Source organism: Dermacentor andersoni, chromosome 3, assembly GCF_023375885.2.
Source record: "Dermacentor andersoni chromosome 3, qqDerAnde1_hic_scaffold, whole genome shotgun sequence".
Classification (NCBI taxonomy): domain Eukaryota; kingdom Metazoa; phylum Arthropoda; class Arachnida; order Ixodida; family Ixodidae; genus Dermacentor; species Dermacentor andersoni.
This window is the reverse complement of record NC_092816.1, coordinates 160,554,037-160,577,561: the sequence shown is the minus strand read 5'-3', so window position 1 is coordinate 160,577,561 and position 23,525 is coordinate 160,554,037. Positions and strand designations below refer to the sequence as shown.

General features: G+C 44.9%; 1 protein-coding gene across 2 annotated transcripts; it reads left to right on the top strand.

Annotated features, from left to right (window-relative positions):
• The first annotated feature begins 495 nt into the window (after positions 1–495).
• On the top strand, positions 496–21,296 carry LOC129383091 (uncharacterized). 2 transcript variants are annotated; one of them, XR_008611026.1, is made up of 3 exons: positions 496–2,801; positions 6,344–6,477; positions 21,094–21,296. XR_008611026.1 is itself a non-coding variant. In XM_055067366.1 (3 exons), exons 1-3 carry the CDS (start codon positions 5,826–5,828, stop codon positions 21,110–21,112), a joined length of 375 nt encoding a protein of 124 aa, XP_054923341.1. In that variant the 5' UTR covers positions 4,216–5,825; the 3' UTR covers positions 21,113–21,296. The 2 variants fall into 2 exon arrangements, 1 of the variants encoding a protein (XP_054923341.1); XM_055067366.1 differs by lacking the exon at positions 496–2,801 and adding an exon at positions 4,216–6,047.
• The last annotated feature ends 2,229 nt before the right edge of the window (positions 21,297–23,525 follow it).

Here is a 23,525-nt window from a genome sequence, read left to right as displayed (position 1 = left end):
CAACTAAAATTGGAAACATACGTTATTGTATCTGGACTTCAGGTTTTTCCAGTGAGTCCGCAGTTGCTGCCAAGACCAATGGTAGCCAAGCGCGGCTATCTCGGCTTGTATTTTTTGCAAGTGTGCCTGATTTCGCTGACGCCGGGAATCCAACAATTCACTTATATTCATCTCACTAACTATACCTAAAAAGGATGCTGTTTCTTCGCGTGTAAAGGAAACGCGAGTTGACGCTTCCTCGCGAGCAACAGGACTGTGCGACGCACCTGCTCCTTCAGACGCCATTTTGCGTTGATGTCTCGCAGTGCGGCCGCGGCGCTGGTTGGTTGGCCGGTTGTAATCCCGCAGCGAATGCTTTCCCATAATTCCTGATGCGATACGCTTCTGTTTACATGCACCGCTGAAATGCGCATTCTCCATCTCAAACTACCCCTGTTTGGCGTATTGAATGCGATACGTCTTCCTAGCGAATTACATCGTTTACATGAGATGCGATACGCTTGAAAGTTAATGCGATACGCTTCTGTCGTATTCATGTAAACGCCGCTAGTGCCGCGCTTAGGCATCCGGTGTCACGGCGGTCACTGCTGTAACTGTGGGGCCAGCACGGGAGTATTCTGCAATGCAATCCCCGAGCTCAGCTAGCTTCTCCAATGGCATGTGGGCTGCAGCAGCCAGGACAGGAAGAAGGTTTTGTGGCAGACGCTGCAGAAATAACTCGCAAAGTAGAGGACTCTCGGAATCTTGCATGCTGTCGCCGAGTAGCTGGCGCATTCGGTGGAACAGCTGAGATTGTCGTCGGTCTCCCAGCTCCTCCGTGTTGAGAAGTTGCTGCAGACGGCTGCGATCTGAAACTGTTTTGCGCATCAGAACAATGGTCTTGAAATGGTCGTATGGTTGGGTTGCGTGTGGAAGGCTCAGCATGTCGTCAAATTCATCCGCAACTTTAGATGGTAGTGTCAGTGATGATACTGGCCTTGGCCATTTCGTAGCAGGCAAAAATGCTTTTTGTAGCGGTAAAACTGGCTTTCGGAGCAGGCAGAAATTCTTTTCTTGGAGCAGTAAAATGGTGCTTTTGGAGCAGTAAAACGAGCGTTCGAAGCGGGTGTCTGTTGAAACAATTGCAAAACATATGTACAGCTTTCACAGCAAGCAAATAATAGGAAAGCAAGAAGTGCTGAGTGGTGTTCTATCATAGCCAAAATATAACAAACGCAACTTCTTTTAATTATTAATACCACCAACTAGTCTAGATTTAACTAAAGTTACCAGACAAACAATGTGTAAATATACAATTATTGCACTTTATTATGAGATGTCTTAAGGCAACTAGACTATCACAGCAACTTGGGTAAATATTTGCACGTACTTGTACAGGAAGGATCACAGGAACAGATCTGATAATTAAATATCACAGCAGTGGCCTTTCACAAAGGAAATAGAATACACTCACATGGTTGTGCCTAGGCAATGTGACTGATAAAGCTGTCATGAAACAAAGCAATGAATATATGCTCATGGGACTAGCACGACTTGTGAACAAACGTTTTACAAAAAGGAATACTCAAAATAGTGAGGCAACGTGACTAAACAACAATCCTCTTACGAGACAAACCAAGGAATACAATTATCCTAGTGAGGCAACATTACTAGCAAGCAAACCTTGTTGATAATACAACAAGGAACCCAGTAATGAGAGGCAGCATGACTAGAGAACAAACCTTTTACAAAACATACCAGAGAATACACTCAATTGGGTGAAACAGCAGGACTAGTGAACAACTGTGTGTATAGTCACGAGTGAGGCAGCTTGACTAGCAAAAAAATCTTTAACAAAAAAAGAAAAAAAAGCAGAGAATACACTCACTTTAGTGAAACTGCATGACTAACTGTGCGGGCCTAAACATACCACAGCGGGAACAATAACACCTTGACAGAGAACCCCATTTATGAAAACATATCTACTAAATTTAAGCAGACATGAATATACAGAAGCACAGCAATGAATATGAAGAAAATTCTGGTTATGTGCTCTAATAAACTGCCAACTAAAAAGTCCAATGAAGAAAATTTCCACAAGTTTCAACATCAGTCAGGCTTGTGTCCACGAAACTACTGTGAAACACCCGGAAAAGTACTTCACGTGCGTGCAGCCATATTCCTTCTTTTACTTTCAGCCATCTTTTCAAGGGCCACTGCAAGTCTAGATTTGTCCTCAGTCAGAAGAGAACTGCCACTTTCAATGTCACCAAAGTCCTTTGACTTGAGGCCACGGCTAATTAAAAGTGCAGCATTTGTTAGCATCTTCATTGCGGTTTCTACTTCCTTTTGAAGGTCTGCTTGATCACCGCTGCTTGAGCCTGCCTCATCTGCCTTGCATTGCCGCTTCGCTGACTGCTCTTCCTCAGAAGCAGTGCAATCAGAGTACAGTTTCTTTGCGTTCTGCACAACTCTAACAATTTCAGGCATAATGCTGAAACGGCTGGGGTCACTATTGAAGCGCTTGCCATAGGACACAACATGACGTATCCCACTGATGCTCTCTACCGTTAGCCGTGCCCTGTCATGAAGAAGTCTACGATTCTCACTAAAATCCCTTTCGACTGAAGCAAGGTTTAGGTACGGGCTAGTTGGTATTCCATGGTATCAATTGTCACTTACAGCGCATACATAGACGAAGGACAGAAACGATGACGAAGACAAGCGCTGACTTCCAACTGATTTTTATTTTCAGAAACAAACGTATATATCCTGAGACACCAAGACAAAAGCGCCACCTACAAAGCGCCAACCCAACATGAGTATGCATTCGAACTTCATGACCTAGGATGAACGAGAGCGCATGTGCTACCTCAGAAAAACCAGTTCTTTGTCTGTTAATGCAATTAATGGCTTATTAAATGAGTCACCATCGGCAATCGCTGCTGCTTCAATAATAAGTCTGGTACATTCATTAGAATGCCTAGCTAAGATAGTGGTTTCTTCAAAAAATCGGGACGCAGCCGCATTGTGCGCAATGAACCATCTCAGCGCTCTCAGTTCAGTGTTGTTGCACATCTGCATAATTGCAAAGTCAATAAAATCTGTTGCAAAAATATTGCAAGAACAATTCCAACTCGGAGTGAGCAAAATAACTTGCAAAACAGCTTATGAATTCACAAATTCATTTGTGTACGAGCCAAGGAGGCTCGAACACAAATGCTACAAACTAGTTTCATGTGTACGCTCTACATAATGCATCACTTCAACCTGGTAACCATGTGTTTTGCACATGGTCACACGTGCCCCACAAACACTGAACAATTAGGGTAAAGAAGCATAATAAAGCTTACAGCTTAATGAACCAGTGATAAAGATGCAGCTTAGGTTTGCAAAAGTACACATATCAGACTAAGGCCTGTATAAAAAGGTATGACATAAGATTAAGGCCATTACCCATAAATCACTGTTGAACTGAAATGCCTTTGTAGCAAATGAAATACTTTGTACCTCTGAAATTTAGGGAACCGCGACGAGCGGTAGAGTGTTTCTTTCCCTCTGTGGGATTAAGATGTGGCATTGAGTAAAAGAGAATTTGCGAATACGGGCTAAGGCACCATTCTTTTCTGGCAGAATGGATATGTACAAGGCATTATTACAGAGGCCACACTATAATTTCCTTGCACGCCCATCAATTTTTTTGCATGCGCACTGATCTTTGTCTTTAATAATTGGAGCCTGCAAATTTGCCAGCACTGCGCACATGTCAACGATTTTGCCAATGTGAGGAAGCAGATCAGCAGACAGTCTTTCTCACAATATCCTGAAAAGCTTCATACACTGTATGCATCGCTCAACATGTATTCTTGTAGTTACTATCCTGTAGGTGCTCAGAACCTCATGCGTCAAAGGCTCATTTGGTCGTGCAAAGATTGGCATCTGAAATTCAACTCTCGCTCCACAAGAGCACTCCTGATTTGAGGAAAGCCCTTGTCAGCGAGCACAAGGTCCCCTGGCTCAAGCATGTGCAGTATGCCACCATAAAGCCTTGACACATAGCTTATGATGCCACTTAGCGTTATTCCTACAAGCAATTTCACAGTGTAGGTTCCTCTGTATCTGGAATACATGAGCACTTTCTCATGGACAGTGCTCGGTGCCGCTCAGGGCACTTCTGTGCAGTCAATGACAACCCTGCAGTTTACATAGACGGGCTCGCAGTGGGGCATCATTAGCTGTGTGGTTGACTGTGATGGCCAGTAAATTACTGGCCGCATTTTTGCATGGAGTGTCAAGGATCAGCAGAAAATGCCTTGAACATGTGATTCTGTGCAAACCAAAAAGTACTGCCAAGGACAAGTAGGGCAAGTTTAGTTTCATCAAAAAAATAAGCAATTTGTTTGAAGCATTTGTGGTTTCCTCTTTCCCCTTAACATTGAGTGCCTGAACTACAATGCCTTGCAGCTTTGTAAAAGCACTCAGTGGAACCCCAGCAACACATTTTAGAATGTCTGAAGCTTATCCACTGAGGCAGGATGAAACACTGGCGTAACGACGGAAGCCTGGTCTTGAGGTAGTGTGGTCGATGTTCAGGGTCCTGTGATGCGTCCTTGACGTCGTAGGATGTTCCCCATGATGTATCCTTGCTTTCTTTTTTTAGGGAAAAACAACCTAGAGCAGATGTTACCAAATGAACACACAGAACAGTCTTAAAGCCACTATTTGCCCAAACATTGCTGCAAGACTGAGAAAGACGTACTTTGGACAAGTTACATCAACGTGACAAGACAGTGGATTCGGCGCAGCATGTAATACTTAAGACAATCAATCAATGGCATACTAGAGTAATGGAGTGAAATTCAAGGAAACGGAAGTGTAGCCATGCCAGTAGAAAATTTTATGTTAAAATGAAATTAGGGAGTCTCTGGGTGCAGATTGTAGTCTTGCTGAAAACCTTCATTCAGCAGTCAACAGAATATAAGCTAGTGGTCGACTATGACAGTAGTCATTTATTCTTTTATTAAGCAGTTATTCTACCATGGGAAAATACTGACTATTGGAAACGATGCACTGAAAAGCTCATCGTACTAAAGTGACTAAAAAAGGTAGCTTCGCATCACGGTAAACAAGCACATGCGAGATCATGTTTACAAGCCACTCCAGTAGGCTCCATCCTACCTGCGTCCCAGCTTCGCATTCTTTGAAACAGCAAAAGAACTGGCTTGGCATGTCCACCTCCGAGAACCATGTGCAAGGGTCTGTGCGTTCTTACCTGCTCAAATTCAAAGCCACTGTGGGATTACCACCTTGCTATTTCACCTTACAACTTCGTTTTTGCACTGTGCAAAGCAACAGCAGCATAGCCATCACTTGTCCTATTTTACTCTCACACTGCAGGCACTACTGGAGAAATGTAGAGTAGAAATATGATCATGCATGGTTTGCCACACTTGCTTCTGAGGACCGGATATCAGTGTGAAGTGACTAGCAAAAATTGGCATGAAAGTAAATGGCCACGGAGAGAGTGAATGAACTTCAATGTTAATGCAAGGCTGATAGTACAAGTTGAAAGGAGCGTGCAAACTTCGTAACATTGGACGAAAACTAGAGGGAGGGGAGAAAAGAGCCATTGGTCCTAAACAAAAGCTCTGGCACGTCCACTCTGGCATCACTCTGGCATGGCCCTCGATATTCTTGTAATCTTGCCGTTTAGCATGAAGCATTTGGGCCCTGCCAAAGAAATTAATGTATGCTTGTAAATGTGACCGACACAGTGGTCAGGTGTATTTATAAGAATCAGTAACATTAAATTCTGTTAAATATGAAGGTGCAAACAGCGGCATTCTATGTCAACACCTGCTGCTGCGGCATCATTTGTTACCACAGCATCATCGGCTGTGCCTGGACCTGCTCCGGCCAACTCATTTGAGGCAGCAGAAGCCAGCAATACCAACTTCCTTGCCACAGCTGATATGTCAGCTAGCTCGGACCAGTTGTACGAGGGAATCTCTAGTTTAGAACTGCTGTCAGTTGTTGCTACTGAGCTTAAGATTGCAGCAACCTCGATGGTAAGCATTTGAGTTTAATGCATGAAATTTTGAAGCAAAACGTGGTGCTTTTGTAACATCCCATTTTAAGCAGTGCATCTGTATGTAGCGCAAGCAGTAAGCTAGCTCTGTTTTTCCTGTCTTGCTTGTTCCCCTTTTCATTCTTCTATGTAACACTTACTCCAAAAAATGTGTTTATTTAGTTGCATGCTTCAAATGTTTATTCAGTGTCAATAACCTTGCACATTATGAGTGATTAAAATTAAGTTTCTGCTGTAACTCAGCATGTCTTCCTTTTTTCTTGCGATTTTACACAGGGAACACAAACTGAAGACACAAGCGTGGCAAGCAAGAGCTTTTCAGTGATCGTGTACCTAGTGAATGAATCCGGTGCATCAACCCAAGTGACCCTATTAAGTCGTGTGGTTGCAGCATTCGGCACAAGCCAGAGGTTAGTAGTAGGCACTGTGGCCCTGACCAGCTACTTCTCTGGCTATGACAGCGTTGCAAAGTCTACAATGCATTGCAGGATTTGTGCAGTGTCAGCACAACAGTCTTTGCAATGCTACTGAGTATGTTGCCCACTTCATGAGAAAGAAAATGTGATGTGACCTCCGACAATAGGCTTCTGTTCTTGATGAAGTTAAAGCTTGGGATTACCTATTCTTCACTGGCTGTCTTGTTTTCTGTCAGTGAAACATCAGCATCATGACACTTCAAAAGTGTTTTAAAGATGATTGCTATAGCAACAACAAAATGGATTTTTCGCCCCCCATTAAATGTGGTCGAGGCCATGATGCCAGAAAGTTTTAAAGCTCATTATCCAGGATGCACAATGATCATTGACTGCACAGAAATTCGTATAAAGCAGCCAGCAACTGTGCAGCAGGAGAGAGTCCTCTATTCGAACTATAAAGGGGCATACACACTAAAGCTTTTAGTGGGAATAACACCGGTAGGCATGATTTGCTTCTGCTCTAAAGCCTGCGGTGGTAGACTGTCTGATGCCCACATCACTGTAGATTCTGGTTTCCTTGACCTTGTACAACCTGGGGATCCAAATTCTAGCAGACAAGGGATTCCCAGGCATTCAAACAGTTCTAGGGAACCAAAACGCTGTTCTTGTCATGCCCCCCTTTCTCCATGGCTCTCAGTTTATGCCAGAAAAAGTTAGGGACACATACAATATTGCTCAAGTGAGGATACATGTCGAGAGAATGATTCAGAGAATTCAGAGAAAGTACCAACTGAGCTCATCCAATGCATGACTGATGTTTTTCATGCCTGTTGTGTGGTAGCTAACCTCCAGCTCCCGATAATTAAACGCAAACAGCATCCACAGTCATCTGCCATGTCCACATCATGAGCCGTATACTTCACAGGCCTCAGTCTGCTTGCCAATGTTTCAACAAGAGCACGTTGTTTGGTTTTTGGAATGTTGCATGCACCCAAAGTGACTCGGGCTATGAGGGACACTGTATTTGAGGGCTCCGAAAATTTTGACCACATGGGGTTCTTTAATGTGCACCGACACCATACAGTATACAGGCCTTTAGCATTTTGCCTTCATCGAAATGCGACTACCGTGGCCAAGATTGAACCTGCATCTTTTGGGTCAGCAGCTAAGCACCATAACCATTGAGCCACCACAGCCGCTCAAAGAGGACTTGGCTTGGTCTGTGCTGCCCGAGGTTGAAAAGGTCATGTTGTTGAAATGTTTGCTAGCAGACTGAGCGTCCCAACATTTGTTCATTCGTTTTTTATGTTGTTAAGGATCTTTCTGCTGCTTGTTTGCCATGTGTATTCACTTTGGATTATTTGTTTTGTTTGGTGGGCGATGTTTAACATCCTGAAACAACTTAAGCTATGAGGGACATCACGGTTGAGGACTTCAGAAAAATGTCAGCCACATGGTGTTCTTTACAGAGCACCAACATAGTTCTGTACCGTACCTCTTGCATTTCACCTCCATTGATATACTGTAGTCATGGCTGGGGTCAGATTATTTGTTTGGGCATGCTTCTTGATGTACAGTATTTGCATATGAATGTTCTGAAATTCATATGTATAAATGTAAATTACTTCATGTTTTCCATTTTCTGTCACATTGCCAAAGGAATGAAGGCCCTTAGTTGTGCTCACAATGAAAAGGTATTTATTGCATTGTCATAACTAAGTGTGTCGACCCAGCATGCTGGCCATTCTGACTGCCACTCCGTGGTTAGCAAGCCTTTCTCTTGAACAAGGTACTGGTGCAATCTCTTGTGCTCACACGGCCTCAACATGAAGCTTATGACACCACCACTCCTTGAAAACCTAACAGGCTGAGGCATCGTCGTGGCCTTACAGTCCTTTCATAGCAAGTTGTCTACCTGGCCTCTTTGCAGATTATCGGTCCACTCGAGCTGGAAGCAGAGTTCCTGCGAGATGTTGCTTGCAAATGTGATTTTAGATGACACATTTTCTGTAGCTCTGCACAATAGGACCTGGGTGTATCCGTTGCTTTGTCAAAGATTCCTTGGCACCAGGCTGCATACATGATGAAAACCATATACTCTTGCCCTGTGCCAGAATCTACATTTAGTTGCCCCTTTTGTGGCAATTTATTCTACTCATGGTACAGTGACCTGTACTTTACCTCTGGTACAAGTGATATGGGACAGCATTGGAACAGCTTTCATTTTGTGGTTCATTAGGAGTTTTTCTCACCATAAGACTCTCGGAGATTTCACAGTAAGTACATAGAAAGCTCAAGAAATGAGCAACTTGCTTGCTTTGTGTTTTGTGCACCTCTTCCACTATGAAGCAATTTTCTCTAGCTTTTGACTGCGATATGACCTGCCTTCCTTTCATATGAAGAAAATGAGCCTGAGGATCGTAATAAATCTTGCTTTCATAAATTATGTTTATGGAGGGTGTGAATGTTCTTCACATTTGGTTTTTGACAGTAGTGTCATTTGTTATTTTGACCTTCATTAGCCCCAATGATGTTGAAGTTGATTTTTTTTTCCTGTCGCATAAAAGAAAGCTTGAATTATCTCATAAGGAAGGTGCAGTGAAGACTGGTCATTATTGTGGCTGCAACGCATCGTTCCGAGTCTGCTGGGTAGCGGAAGTCCAGCTTTTGAGAATGTTAATGGCAAAGGAATTGAACTTAATCTCCTCTCTTTATTTTGGTCTTGTACCACGATGGCCAATTTTTTGGCATCTCCCATTTCATGCATGCTGAAGGCTGATTATTGCATAGGTGCATATTGCTTAATGATCTTTAATGTGGTTCCTTCATCACTGCCAGTATGTTGTGTTACAAAGGGAATGAAGACTACTAGTTGCATCAACTGTTCACACATTCACTACAGTGTTATAACCCCTCGTGCAAGCCAGATGAGGAAAATTAACTCTGGGTATCAACCCGGCGTGGCAGTCACTCTGTGAACACTGCTTGCTTAAGCATGCCAGTCATTGTTTTCTCCCAAGTTCATCCTGCATCATAGCCATGCACGACACTACATCTTTAACTTTCTGAATAGAGTTGAACCTCCTTTGAATGTTTGTTACTGCCAGGCTAAAGTTTTATGTAGAGGAATAACTGTTCCCGCGAGAGGCATCTTGTTTGCTTCAAGATGTACACATTTGAGCAGGCACATAGCCAGGATTTTATGTTGGTTTTGGCATGTGAAATCCCAGAATTCCTTTTAAAGGAACTATGTGACCACATATGACATACTATGTAACTAGGGGATTGGCTGCAAGAAGTTAAAAACATGCTGCACATTTGAATTGCATTTTCTGGCCACTCTTAGACAACTCCACATAATGTAGCCCCAACAGAAGCATGCATACTAATTGCACTTCCATATTCTATTAAACAAATACGGCATGTCTTCCATGGTGTCTACTAAATTACTTAATAGATATTCCCTGAATTTTTCAGGTTTTCCCTGATAATTCAAACAAAAATTCCCTGAATTTTAAAGAAGGTTTGAGAGTCGAACAGAGGCACAATTCACATAGACGATTTTATTCACAAAACAGTTTATTCCAGCGCCAAAGCGTGATTACGAGCACATTTATTCACTTTGAAGCATCAATTTTTTCCTGGAGAAGAGAAGCCTCATTCTGTGCTTCAGTGATGAGCCTTTTCTTTTTTTATTAGAGTTCCTTGATGCGGGTGGCCACCCTTTTCCTGTTTTGTTCAGCCTCAGATGCATCCAGCCTGTCTTGCTTCTTTTTCTGGAGCTCCTCCTTCCACCGAATACTTGCGCCACTCACCATTTCCACCATACTGTCTGTAATGTCAACATTGGCTACACCACCTGCTGCTGAAACTCCCTCATACACTATTCTCTGCGCAATCAGAGATTCTTCGTTCAGGTTCTCTATGAGGCATTCTTTACAGAAAAACCTGTTTCGACAGCAGCATTGCCATGGGACATGGTGAGGAGGATCTTGACAAAGATAAGCAACTCCTTATGGTTCCGTGAGCACCGCTCAAACCACAAGGTGTCCAGTCTCTGTGCTGTCCTATCAAAGTTCTTCAGAAGTAGCCGTGCAGAGCTCAGCGAACAGACTTGCACATAGGATCGGTGCGCCCGTTATGCTTCTAAGCCGGCCAGCCACCGGTGCTGTGAGTATTTCCAGTGCAATCGCTAGTCGTTTTTTGCCAACCTCCACTGACAAGGCGCAGACTGGATCCAAGCAACTCACTCCTGGCGTTAGCCTGCATTTTAGAGGCGACCTTTCCATAATCTTCTGTGAGCACACCTTCAAAAAAGAAATGTATTCCTTCTTGAATGTAAGCAGTGCAAGTTGAAATGGTTTTGCAGCTTTTCGAAGTTCGCTCTTGGCAGCAAAACCAACATCAAAAGTGTTGACAAAAGTGATGGTCTTGGGCTTCTCCAAATCTATTTTAGGTAACTTGAACGGCGTGTCAGCAGCGTGCAAAATTTCTTGCTTAATTATCCTTTCCAACAGTGATCGTAGGACAGCCTCCAATGCTGCGGCAAGGAAGGGGACCATTGGCTCATCCGTTTGAAATTCGGTCAGAAATGGGTTCAAATCCTCAGCAACTGATAGCATGAAAGCTAGTTTTGCCGGCAGCATCGTGTCAGCTACTAGCGTCTCAACTGTGGTGTAGCTGGTGCACTTTGGCTTGCTCTTGTCTTTAGCTGAACACTCCACATATTTTATTAAGTGTGGCAGTAGTTGAAGAGCTCTTGAAATCGCCATGCTGTTTTCAAGCCATCGAACCGCACAGAATTTGAGCAGAAACAATGTGCTTGCTGTGATGTGAATGTAATCAGCACGGCGCGCTGGAACACACTTGAAAAGGTTATAAATACTCCGCAGAAATACTACCAAATTCCAGCCAGTTGCTGCGTGGCCTGTTTTGAGGGCACCATGAACCACATGCAGGCCAAAGGGAACCTGTCCAAAGTTTATACGTTGACTGCAATGAGCTGTCCTTACAGAACCGCAGAGCACAACTTACACTTTCCTACATACTGGGAATTCGGTCATCGTCACAACATATATGCTACAGCATCGTAACACAGTGCAGATCACGTGTACACTATACAAACAAACCAAACATGATTCGGCCACTGATCTTAAGACACGAAGAATACCGTCAGACTTATGAAGTTCCTCATGAGGTCCTGCAAGTTGCCTTAAGGCCACCAAGATTGCCCCCATGGTACAACTTTTCACAGCTAAGTGACTGGACACTAACACATCTAAAGAAAAAAGACATTCCACAAGAACACATAATACAATAGTTCTGAGCTATTCTAGAAAAATATAAAAACTACACGGAATTTTACACTGATGACTCTAAAACAAGAATACGTAGGTGTCGGGATCGTGACGAAAAATTGGGAAAATAGCATTCGGATAAATAATGTTTCTTCAGTGTTTGCTGACGAAGTTTATGGGATATGGATGGCAGTTAAGAAAATTACTACCGACAAGCAGAAGAATGCTATCATTTGTACCCACTAGTTAAGTGCCCTAAGAGCCCTAAACTTAAACTCCGCGTCTGAACCTCTGCTTGGCGATATCTTAAACATCGTATTTAACAAGAAATACGGAGGAACCCTACGATTCTGCTGGGCCCAAGCCATGTTGGGATAGAAGGGAATGAACCTGCAAATAGAAGCGCATCCATGGCAGTGCACAAAAGCATAACACACATGACACTTCCATACAAAGACAGTATCCGAGCGGTTCGTAAGGCCCTAGCATCAAAATGGCAACAAGAATGGAACTCGTGCGTAAATAACAAGTTACATATGACTAAACCCCTGCTTCGCGAGTGGAAATCATGCATTCACCAAGAACGATTCTATGAGGTAATGTTATGTCGACTTCAAATTGGACATACGCATCTAACACACAATTTTTTACTTCGAGACGAAACCCCACCAACATGCAAGAAATGTTATGAAACGCTTACAGTAACCCACATCATTATATCATGTCCACACACTGAAACACAGAGGCGGAAACATTTAAAAAATTTGTATCACTTACATATACCTTTGCACCCTGCCTTAATATTGGGCGATGATCCCACTAGTGCCATTCACTAACTTGTTCGAGTTTTTAGATGAAACCGGTTATCTACATCGACTTTAATGTAACACAGCTATTGCTGCCTTAACATTGGATTTCATACTGTCCTGTGACTGGCGCAGCCGGTCCTTAGTCGCTTTGCGCCATTAAACCCGAATTAACTAGCTCATCTCACTGACGTAGACGTCATCAAGGTGGGTTCCCTTTTGCCAGCAAAATGTTCGCAACAACAATAATCCCCGCAGGGGCGTCTGCGTCAGCAGGCGTTTGGTGTGTTGCGACACCACGGACCCGAGCACACGAGGGTTGGACCCTCCCGCGTGTAGCCGTGCGCGGCTTAGCCGTGTCGGGGGAAAGGGGGATCCTGGAGGTTGAGCCGATGCCGGGTGTTCGGACCTTTAAGGCCCCCCGGCGGAGGCAACACACCTCTTTGGCCTCTGCTTCACGTAGACGGCACCCCCGGACTGACCCACCCGGGGGAAATCGGCAGTCGCCTTTTCCTGTCTCTCTCTCCTGAAACCTTCGTCTTTCCCTTCCACTTTTAGTACTTTCCTGTCTCCTTCTCTCTTCTATTTACTTCCTTCTTCTTGGTGGCAAGGGTTAACCCTGTGTGGTTATCCAACCTTGGGTACACCATATTTGGTTATAGTGGCGGCGTACGACTGGCGTCGTGCAGACTTGCATGCAAGCTCTGCCGCGTCCCCTCGTTGGGCTCCGTGGTGGGCGGTCGGCGCTGTTGCCGAATTTTTATATATTTCATGGAAACTTCTTTTCCCAAACTTCCTGATCGCCCTCAGAAACGAGGGCGCACCGAAGATGTCTTTAAGTTTTTTGGCAATCGTACACAGAACTTTCCCCGCTTTCATGTCATCCACTCCGATAAGCCTGAGAAGACTGTAAGAATGATCTCACCTTTCGTTGTCTCGAAATCTCTGACAGAAGTTTTTGGTCCCGGATACAAAGCATCGAAAATGGCTAGCGGTGATCTTCTCCTAGAGCTCCGCGATCAGAAACAATTTGAAAAACTGTCAAAACTTGTATCTTTTGGGGGTGTTCCAGTCACAGTGACCCCACACCGTACCATGAATACTACCCGTGGCGTTGTATCGGATGCTGATCTGCTTGAATTGTCTGAAGCTGAACTTCTAGAGGGTTGGAATGATCAGAACGTGATCAATGTTAAGAGAATTAAAATAAGACGTGACGGAAAAGAAATCAATACCATGCACCTAATACTTACATTTGGCTCAAGCAACCTACCAGACACTATCGAGACAGGCTATGTGAAAATCCGAGTGAGACCATACATTCCAAATCCCCTACGATGCTTTAAGTGCCAGCGATTCGGCCACAGCTCACAGAACTGCCGAGGCCGCCAGACATGTGCAAAATGTAGTTCCCGTGACCATGCCTCTGAAACGTGCGAAAACGCTCCACACTGCGTGAACTGTGATGGCGAGCATGCCGCATACTCGCGGTCATGCCCGTCTTGGAAAAAAGAAAAAGAAATAGTCACTATCAAAGTAAAAGAAAACATATCATTCAAAGAGGCCCGCAGGCGGGTTGCATACCTTCCTAAGGCCAGCTTTGCCGAAGTGGCGCGTCAGGGGGCAGCGTCACAACGGCCTCCGGCGGCTGTCCGACCCACAAGCAGTGAGTCGGCAGTCACGCCATCTGCCCCCGCGGCGGTTGCAGCTAGCGCTGCTCCGTCAACCGAGGAGAAGGGACCATCCACCCCGAAGGTGGGTGCAGCCGAGGCTGCCCCAACCTCCGAGGCCCCTTCCAGCGCTGGCAACGGCCAGCGCAGCCAAATCCCTCAGGGAGTCTTATCGACCTCCGGGCTGGTGGGCGCAGGGGTCTTGCCCTCCAAGGCGGGACTCCCTCTGAAAACCTCTCGCTCGCAAGAGCTCTTGTCCGGCGTCTCACACGAGGCAATGGACAGTACACCTATCCCCAAGGCGCACCAAGCGCCTAAGGAGCGTCGAGAATCGCTTGAACGCTTCAAAAAGAACAAAACACCTATTACAGGGCCTCGAAAGGGCTCTGTAATCTAAGGCATCTTTCCGTTTCCGTACACACAGCACTAATTTACATTAAATATGGATACACAAATCATACAATGGAACGTCAGAGGTCTCCTTAGAAACCTTGATGATTTGCAAGAACTCATCCACACACATAATCCAAAAGTGCTGTGTTTACAGGAAACACACTTAAAATCAAAATACACAAACTTTCTTCGACAATATGTTACTTTTCGGAAAGATCGCGATGATGCTGTCGCATCATCGGGCGGTGTCGCAATTATAATTCAAAAAAGCGTAGCGTGCCAACGTTTACAGCTACGAACGGCCCTTGAGGCAGTGGCGGTTCGAGCTGTTCTTTCAAATAAACTCGTCACCATTTGCTCGCTTTATTTACCCCCACACTTCAAATTAAACAAGCATGAATTTCAGTCATTTATAGACGAATTGCCAGAACCTTATGTTCTTCTTGGCGATTTCAATGCCCACAACTCCCTGTGGGGCGACTCTCGTACAGACGCGCGAGGTCGTCTTATTGAACAGTTCCTCTTTTCTTCCGGTGCGTGCTTGCTGAATAAAAAGGAACCCACATATTACTCTCTAGCAAACAGAACATTTTCTTCAATAGATCTTAGTATAGTTTCCCCGTCTATACTGCTCGAACTTGAATGGGAAGCTACGAAGGATCCTTACGGGAGCGACCACTTTCCCATACTGATAAGAACATCTAAAGAAAACGAATATCTTCCGCAAGCTCCTAGGTGGAAGATAGACACAGCCGACTGGGAGAAATTTCGAAGTCTCACTAACATCTCATGGGCCGACATGTCTTCTCTAGAAATTGATGCTGCTGTAGAGTATCTTACATCATTCATAATAGATGCCGCATCAAAATGCATATCCGAAGTGAGTGGTCTGGCATGCAAACGACGTGTACCGTGGTGGAACAGCGAATGTAGGATCGCCCGTAAGAATCAGAACAAGGCGTGGGCGTTACTACGCGCTTCTCCCACTGCAGAGAATCTTATAAACTTTAAGAAAATAAAGTCCCAAGGCAGGAGAACCCGCCGACAGGCCAGAAGAGAAAGCTGGCACAAGTTTTTATCGAGTATTAACTCGTTTAGGGATGAGGCCAAAGCCTGGAACAGAGTTAATAGGATTAGAGGGCGGCAAACACATTCACTCCCCCTGGTAAACACACAGGGCGATACACTACAAGACCAGGCAGACTCACTTGGGGAGTATTTTGAGAACGTGTCAAGTTCATCAAATTATTCACAATCCTTCCTCAAATACAAACAAATAGAAGAACGTAAGCCTTTCAACAGAAAATGTCGTCAAAATCAACCATACAACCGTCCTTTTAGTATTGCAGAGTTGAGAGCTGCCTTGAGCGCATGCAAGAGCTCTGCACCGGGATCTGACAGAATAATGTATGAAATGCTGAAAAACTTACACAATGACACGCAAGTTACACTACTTACACTTTTCAACACTATCTGGGACGCAGGGTACCTTCCGACTGCATGGAAAGAAGCCATTGTGGTCCCTGTTTTAAAACAAGGCAAAGATCCTTCCTCAGTGGCAAGCTACCGCCCGATAGCCCTCACAAGTTGCATGTGTAAGGTATTTGAAAAAATGATAAATCGGCGCCTCAATCATTTCCTTGAACAGAACAAAATACTTGATCCTTATCAGTGTGGCTTCAGGGAAGGGCGCTCCACAACTGATCACCTTGTACGTATTGAAGCAAACATCCGTGACGCATTTGTACACAAACAGTTTTTCCTATCCATATTCCTCGATATGGAGAAGGCATACGACACAACGTGGCGATACGGAATCTTAAGAGACCTGTCAGAAATGGGCATTTATGGTAATATGCCAAACCTCATAGAAAGCTATTTGTCCAATCGCACATTCCGTGTAAAAATCGGCAATGTACTGTCACGTCCTTTCACACAAGAAATTGGTGTACCCCAAGGAGGCGTACTTAGCTGCACGCTCTTTATAGTGAAGATGAACACGCTCCGTGCTTCATTACCTCCGGCCATTTTTTACTCTATCTATGTGGACGACATTCAAATAGCTTTTAAATCCTGTAACCTCGCAGTGTGCGAGAGACAGGTACAGCATGGTTTAAACAAAGTATCAAAATGGGCAGAGAAAAACGGATTTAAAATCAATCCTCACAAAAGTTCTTGTGTACTTTTTAAACGAAAGAGAGGCCTGGTCCCGGATCCTTGCTTAGAACTGTGTGGACAACAAATTCCTATCAGCAAAGAGCACAAATTCCTAGGTATTATACTTGACGATAGACTCACTTTCATTCCACACATCAAATATCTCAAAGAAAAATGTCTAAAAACAATGAACATAATAAAACTCCTATCCAAGACTACGTGGGGTAGTGACAGAAAGTGTCTAATGAATCTCTACAAGAGCCTAATACGGTCACGATTGGATTATGGGGCCGTAGTGTATAACTCTGCCGCCCCGAGCGCGCTAAGGATGCTGGATCCTGTCCATCATCTAGGTATCCGACTAGCCACTGGTGCTTTCAGAACAAGCCCGATCGAAAGCCTATATGCCGAATCGAATGAGTGGCCGCTCTACTTACAGAGATCATACGTCAGCTTTAGTTATTTCCTTAAAGTGCATTCCATTCCTGAACACCCATGTTTTAATATCATTACCGATATGACGTATGCTACACTTTTCCGCAACCGTCCGTCTATAAGACAGCCTTTCTCGCTGCGTGTGAAGGAGCTTAGCGATGAAATGCATGTCCCACTCCTGGAGCACCGCTTAATGCGCCCAACCAAGCTATTACCTCCTTGGGACTGGCAGGTCACAGAATGTGACGTATCCTTTCTAAAAGTTTCAAAGCATGCTCCAGAGGTAGAAATTCGAATGCATTTCCTAGAACTTCAGTACAAACACTCGTGCACAGAGTTCTACACAGACGCTTCCAAGTCGCATGCCGGGGTATCCTATGCAGCCGTCGGTCCTTCTTTTTCGGAATGCGATGTACTACATCCAGAAACAAGTATCTTTACGGCAGAGGCCTACGCTATATGGTCGGCTGTGAAGCATATAAAGAAAGCAAAACTCCAAAAGGCCGTAATATATACAGACTCCCTAAGTGTGGTGAAGGTCTTAATGTCACCCTACAAACATAAAAATCCTGTACTTACTGAGGTCTATTCCGACATGTGCAAAGCTTATCTGTCTAACCAGCAAATCATCATATGCTGGGTGCCCGGCCACAGGGGAATCGAGGGTAACGTCTTGGCAGACCAGATGGCTACGTCAATTGCACTCCCTGCTGTTAATAATACTGATTTGGTGCCTCTCACAGATCTGAAACCTTACATACGAAAGAAACTGCGAAACCACTGGCAACGCATGTGGGACGCAGAGATAAATAATAAACTGCACGTTATAAAGCCGCAGTTAGGTTTTTGGCCCTCCCCAACAAAATCTCGGCGAACAGATGTCCTATTCTGTCGCCTCAGAATAGGACACACATTTGGCACCCATAATTATCTGCTTACTAGAAGTGAACCTCCAATCTGTGGTAGATGCGGTGAGATGCTTACTGTCCTCCATGTGCTCCTGGAGTGTCGGGAAGCCGAAACGGAGAGAAAGAAACATTTTCCGCTTGCTTACAAACATCACATCCCTCTACACCCGGCTCTGTTTCTTGGTCATGAACCGCTTTTTAATACCAAGGCAGTCCTCGACTTCTTAAAAGATGTAGTGCTACACGTTATAAGCCCATTAAATTCGTAGAGCATCCTCGCTCCAGAGGATGCCGCTGCGGTAATTGTTTTGAATAGCACATGCCTCCAGGCCCTTGTGTTTAAAGGGCTCTAAGGAGGCAGTAGTGCTCGAACATATCTTATAACCTTATATATTTTTACGCATCGTATTATTCTATTTAAATGCATTTTAATGTTCATAATACACGTCATAAGTCATCGCCATAATCTTATTATGCAGATTTTGCGCACTTTAGCGCGACCGTTTTTAAGGCCCCTCTACAGCCACGTCACACCAACTTCATAGTACTCATGATTTCACTGCAAACTAATTAACACGGACATGGCGCTCTTTGGCCATATCTGGCCCTTGCGCCACTAAACCACACACATCATCATCATCATCAACAACAATAATGTCACAAGCTTACGGTCTCGTCACCATTGTGTGTTAAAAACATGAGCAGCTCGAAAAACGGCCAGGCAGTGTCGACAGACTCGGCGTCGCCGGCGCTGCTCTTTTGCGACTGCATGCGGCCGTTGAAAATGTGGCGCAACCCGCCGTGGTTGCTCAGTGGCTATGGTGTTGGGCTGCTGAGCACGAGGTCGCGGGATCGAATCCCGGCCACGGCAGCCGCATTTAGATGGGGGCGAAATGCGAAAACACCAGTGTACTTAGATTTAGGTGCACGTTAAAGAACCCCAGGTGGTCCAAATTTCCGGAGTCTCCCATTACGGCGTGCCTCATAATCAGGAAGTGGTTTTGGCACGTAAAACCCCATAATTTAATTTTAATTAAAATGTGGCGCAATTTGTCCCGCAGTGATTTCCAACGTTCTTGAACCGACTTCAGTCCCACTGCACAGAGAGATGCAAGACTCTTTAATAAACGATTATTCACGTGGAAGCTGCAAAATCTCATGCTTACCTTCGCCGTTGACATTTGGCAGGACGGTGGCCGTCATTTCCCTCTACAGTGCTGCTTTCGTGTTGCGGTCCTTGGGCTGCTTGTGCAAAGCAGCGCCTCCTCTATTTTTTTATCCGCAATGGTTGCCGATGTTGGACTTACGCGATAAATGTCTCATTATTAATGCAGCCGTCACGGCTTAACACTTCCGCGCCTGCCATGACAAACAACGCCGATCGCAACGCACGCAGCTTGCCCGGGCTTGCCTCCACGCCGCGTAAAGAGTCCTTCCGGAAGTCACGTTGGCTCGCCGTGGTCATGTGAGGTGCGTCGGGCTACTGACGCAGGCGGCAGCTTCCGGCGCGGACGCAAAAGTCCTAGCAGTTGTAGGTCTCCACGCCACCGCGCATCGACACGCGAAGCAGCCTCTGCGCCTGACGCCGTACGCGCCCAGACGTGGTGCGGCGCGTGCGGCTGCGTTGGAACGTGTACGTCTGGTGGGGCTTTAGGTTCTTTAATGTGCACCTAATGCAAGGTACACGTTTTTGGATTTCACTCCCAACTAAATGTGGCTGCCGTGGCTGGGATATGATCCCGGGCCCTCGGGTTTAGCAGCACAACACCATAGCCACTACACCACCAAGGCAGGTTGTCACAAAAATTTTGAAAGTAAGCTTAAATGTTACTACAGATGACATAGTTTGACATAGAGCTCACTGCTGACAAAACGCAAGAGATAGAAGATATCATGCAGTATACATTCAAAATAATAAAACCGTTAATTTCCTTGGGGTAAAAATACTTCACAAACTTTTGCACGTACGTCATATGCTCGAGCAAAAAAGTATAAAAATTATCGTTCAACTCAGTGACTGACCTACCAGCTAAGCACTTAAGTGCACATCGCAAATATTTTGCTGCAACTATGCAATTTAAACTAAACTATTTATGTCTGGCAACAGTTCATAAGATACGCATGGTGGTACGCATACAAGTTGATTAAGCACATAAATAAGTCGCATTTGCTACATGACATCATCAAGACAGGTGCAGAGATGAATGCTTTTGTCATTTAACAAAATTTGTTGCTGGGCTAGTTGGTTCATGCTTAACTGAATACTGGTAAGCGCAATTCCATAACGGGACAGAGGATGGACAAACACAGGACAAGCGCTATCTCGCAACTGCATATTATTCTGAAGACTTCGCTACTTAAGTGCACAGCAGACCATGCAAGCACACTGCCCATCAAGCCAACCAATGCATCATATCGACACGTGAACTCGTTTACCTTTTATGGATGGGCGCTTTTAAGGTTTAAGAAATGTTATCACTCAGCGCAGGACGCGTCTACATATATCGGAAGTTTCTAGAATGTTATCAGTGCTTCTATCCGCTGTCTGTTGTCGCCGAACCTTGTGTAATGCAAAGGCCACGGAAACGATGGTCAGATGCCAAAGTTACAGCCAATACAAGGGTGCTAGCACGTTGATATTTCTTGCCGTCATAGTACCAAATGGATTTATAATGTTCGTGTCAGATGTGTATGGAGGCAGGGCATCAGACAAATACATTGTAAAGACATGCGGAGTGGAAGAATACCTCCTTCCAGGTGATTAGATAATGGCAGACCGTGGTTTCAAGCTTGACCCTTCAGGCTCAAGGGATTAAAATGAACAGGCCTGTATTTACAAAAGGTAGGTGTCCACAATAGTGTTTGTCATAACCTCCATAAACTTCACGAGCTACACAGTAATTACAAGTATGTACATGACTGCCTTTTGATCTTTTTTCCTCAGGAAAGGATCAGCTACCTGAAAATGAAGTCACCGAAACTATGCGCATCGCTTCACTACGAATTCATGTTAAGCAGGCAATCAACCGAATGAAGACGTACAAAATTTTCAAGCAAGTACTGGCCATCAAGTGAAGAACGTGCCAGCAAAATTGTCCTTGTTTGTGCAGAACGCTGTAACCTTAAACATTGGAATGCATCATGTAACCGCGCAAACAACAAAGGACAAGGAAGGAAACACACAGGACAGGCGCCTAACTTCAACTGAGATTTACTCTGGGAAATCCCACATTTATACATGTATCATAATCACACTTGCTAATCATCAGACAACCATCACTCGACGTTAGCATGCGGGTGTGAGTGGCATAAATTAGCACGCCCGCATTCTAACGTCGAGTGATGGTTTTCTGATGATTAGCAAGTGTGACTATGATACATGTATAAATGTGGGATTTCCCGGAGTACATCTCAGTTGAAGTTCCGCGCCTGTCCTGTGTGTTTCCTTCCCTGTCCTTCGTTGTTTGCGCGGTTACCTGATGCATTCCAATATCGACCGCCAACTAGCCCGCCCGTCCCGGTTAAAACACCTTAAACACCCGCTCATCAACGAACAGACGAAAGCATAAATCTCCCGTATGTACTTTAATTTAGCCTTATGCACTCTGTGAGGAGTCAGTAAGGTAAACTTCACTAATGCCGTTTTTGTAAACTCACTGGTTTAGTACCTGTGAAGCTTACTGAAGTCATTTGAAGGCAAGGTGTTAAAGAGGTGGTTGGACGTTTTTATGCATTCAACATACTTAGATGGCTCGAATGAAGCAGATACTATTAATAATAAAATTTCACTTGCTCATCGCAAATGTCATATTTTTTTTTTTTTTGCGCACAGCCAGCTTTCTTGATAATGCAGGTCCTCAAGGTGAGGCAGGAGATGCAAAAAGTAGAATGTTTTGAGCCTCTTCATGTTCTGTTCAATGTACCGTGTGTCAATAGGCACATTTACAATGACATCCACTTTCAGCCGACCACACATAAAAATAGCAGGTGCTTTTTGCCACAGCAAAACATACTAAACTGCACTTGGTCATAGTAACCATTTTTGCCACCTGGACAAAGCACAGGTTAGCCATTCACAAGCTTAACATCATACTTTCCCTTTTCAATTAATACCATGCAATTGGAAACTGTGGGACACTTGATCTCAACTAGGGAATCAACAAAAATGCCATCAGGGCTTGCAGACAGCCAAGGATCTGTACTGCTCACTACCATACCCGACTGTGCTACAGCCAGACCAGCCTTCCTTATAAATGCCACTCTTGCAATGGCTTCGTACTTCATCCCATGCTTTATGGCAGCATTACCAGTAAAGCTTGGATTTGAAAGTGCAGATCAGTCAGTCAGATTAGTCATATCATAAGAAGCCAACAAACACTGACACCAAGGACAACATAGGGGAAATTACTTGTGCTTAATAAGTGAAATAAAGAAACGATAAATTCATGGAAATAGAAGTGGATGAAAAGACAACTTGCCGCAGGTGGCGAACGATCCCACAAACTTCGCATTTCGCGTGTGGTGTTCTACCGATTTAGCTACCGCGGCGCCGTTTCTCTATCCACTTTCTTGGGTATTTATGTTTCCTAGTAAAATCCTGGGAGTGTACCCAGCGCCATCAGTCTCACACCTTGGCGGGGGACGTGGAACATCCTTTCTGCCGCAGGCGCCGCGAGAACGTGGTCTTTTTGGGTGAAGGCAACTGGTCATAAACCCGCACATGCTACCTGAAAGGAGTACTGACAAAATAAAAAATCCACGTGGTTCTTTCTGCTTTAATAAGTAGTTAATGACCCAATAATCACGGCACGAAACCTCATTTACTTCAGAGCGCGACAGGTAATTATTTGCAGTCTTTTTTGTAGCGACCAGTCGAAGTATCGGTTCCAGAGAGCAACGAGGCGCGAGACGCGGGAATGTAAACAAGTGGTCACATGTTCCCAAAAAGCCATGACGTATGCTCTGACGCGCAGCCAGCGTGCGCGACCACCTTACTGAATACTGGGCATCTTCGATTTTCCGAGTTCTGGCAGCCAGCTACTTCCGATTCTGACAAGAAGTCACGTGGGCTGGGATCCCAAGACAACCCGAACCTGCCCGAAGTTTGCAAAATCGAACGCCGGTCAGCTGGCCAAATGTAAACATGCTGCCAGCACGGAAGCGCCCGGCGAGGCCGGCGCGCGCTCGGCGTAGTCGGCCCATTTATGCGTTGCCAGCTTGAAAATATATAGTTGCATTCAAGAATACGATCACTTTCGCGCGATTTCGCGCGACTCGGCGCAGGACGCGTACTAGGCCAACCTCGCCTTGCGCAGCGTAACAGATGGCCTCCGACGCGGCGGATGACAAGACGCGAAATCGTGATTGTATACTCCA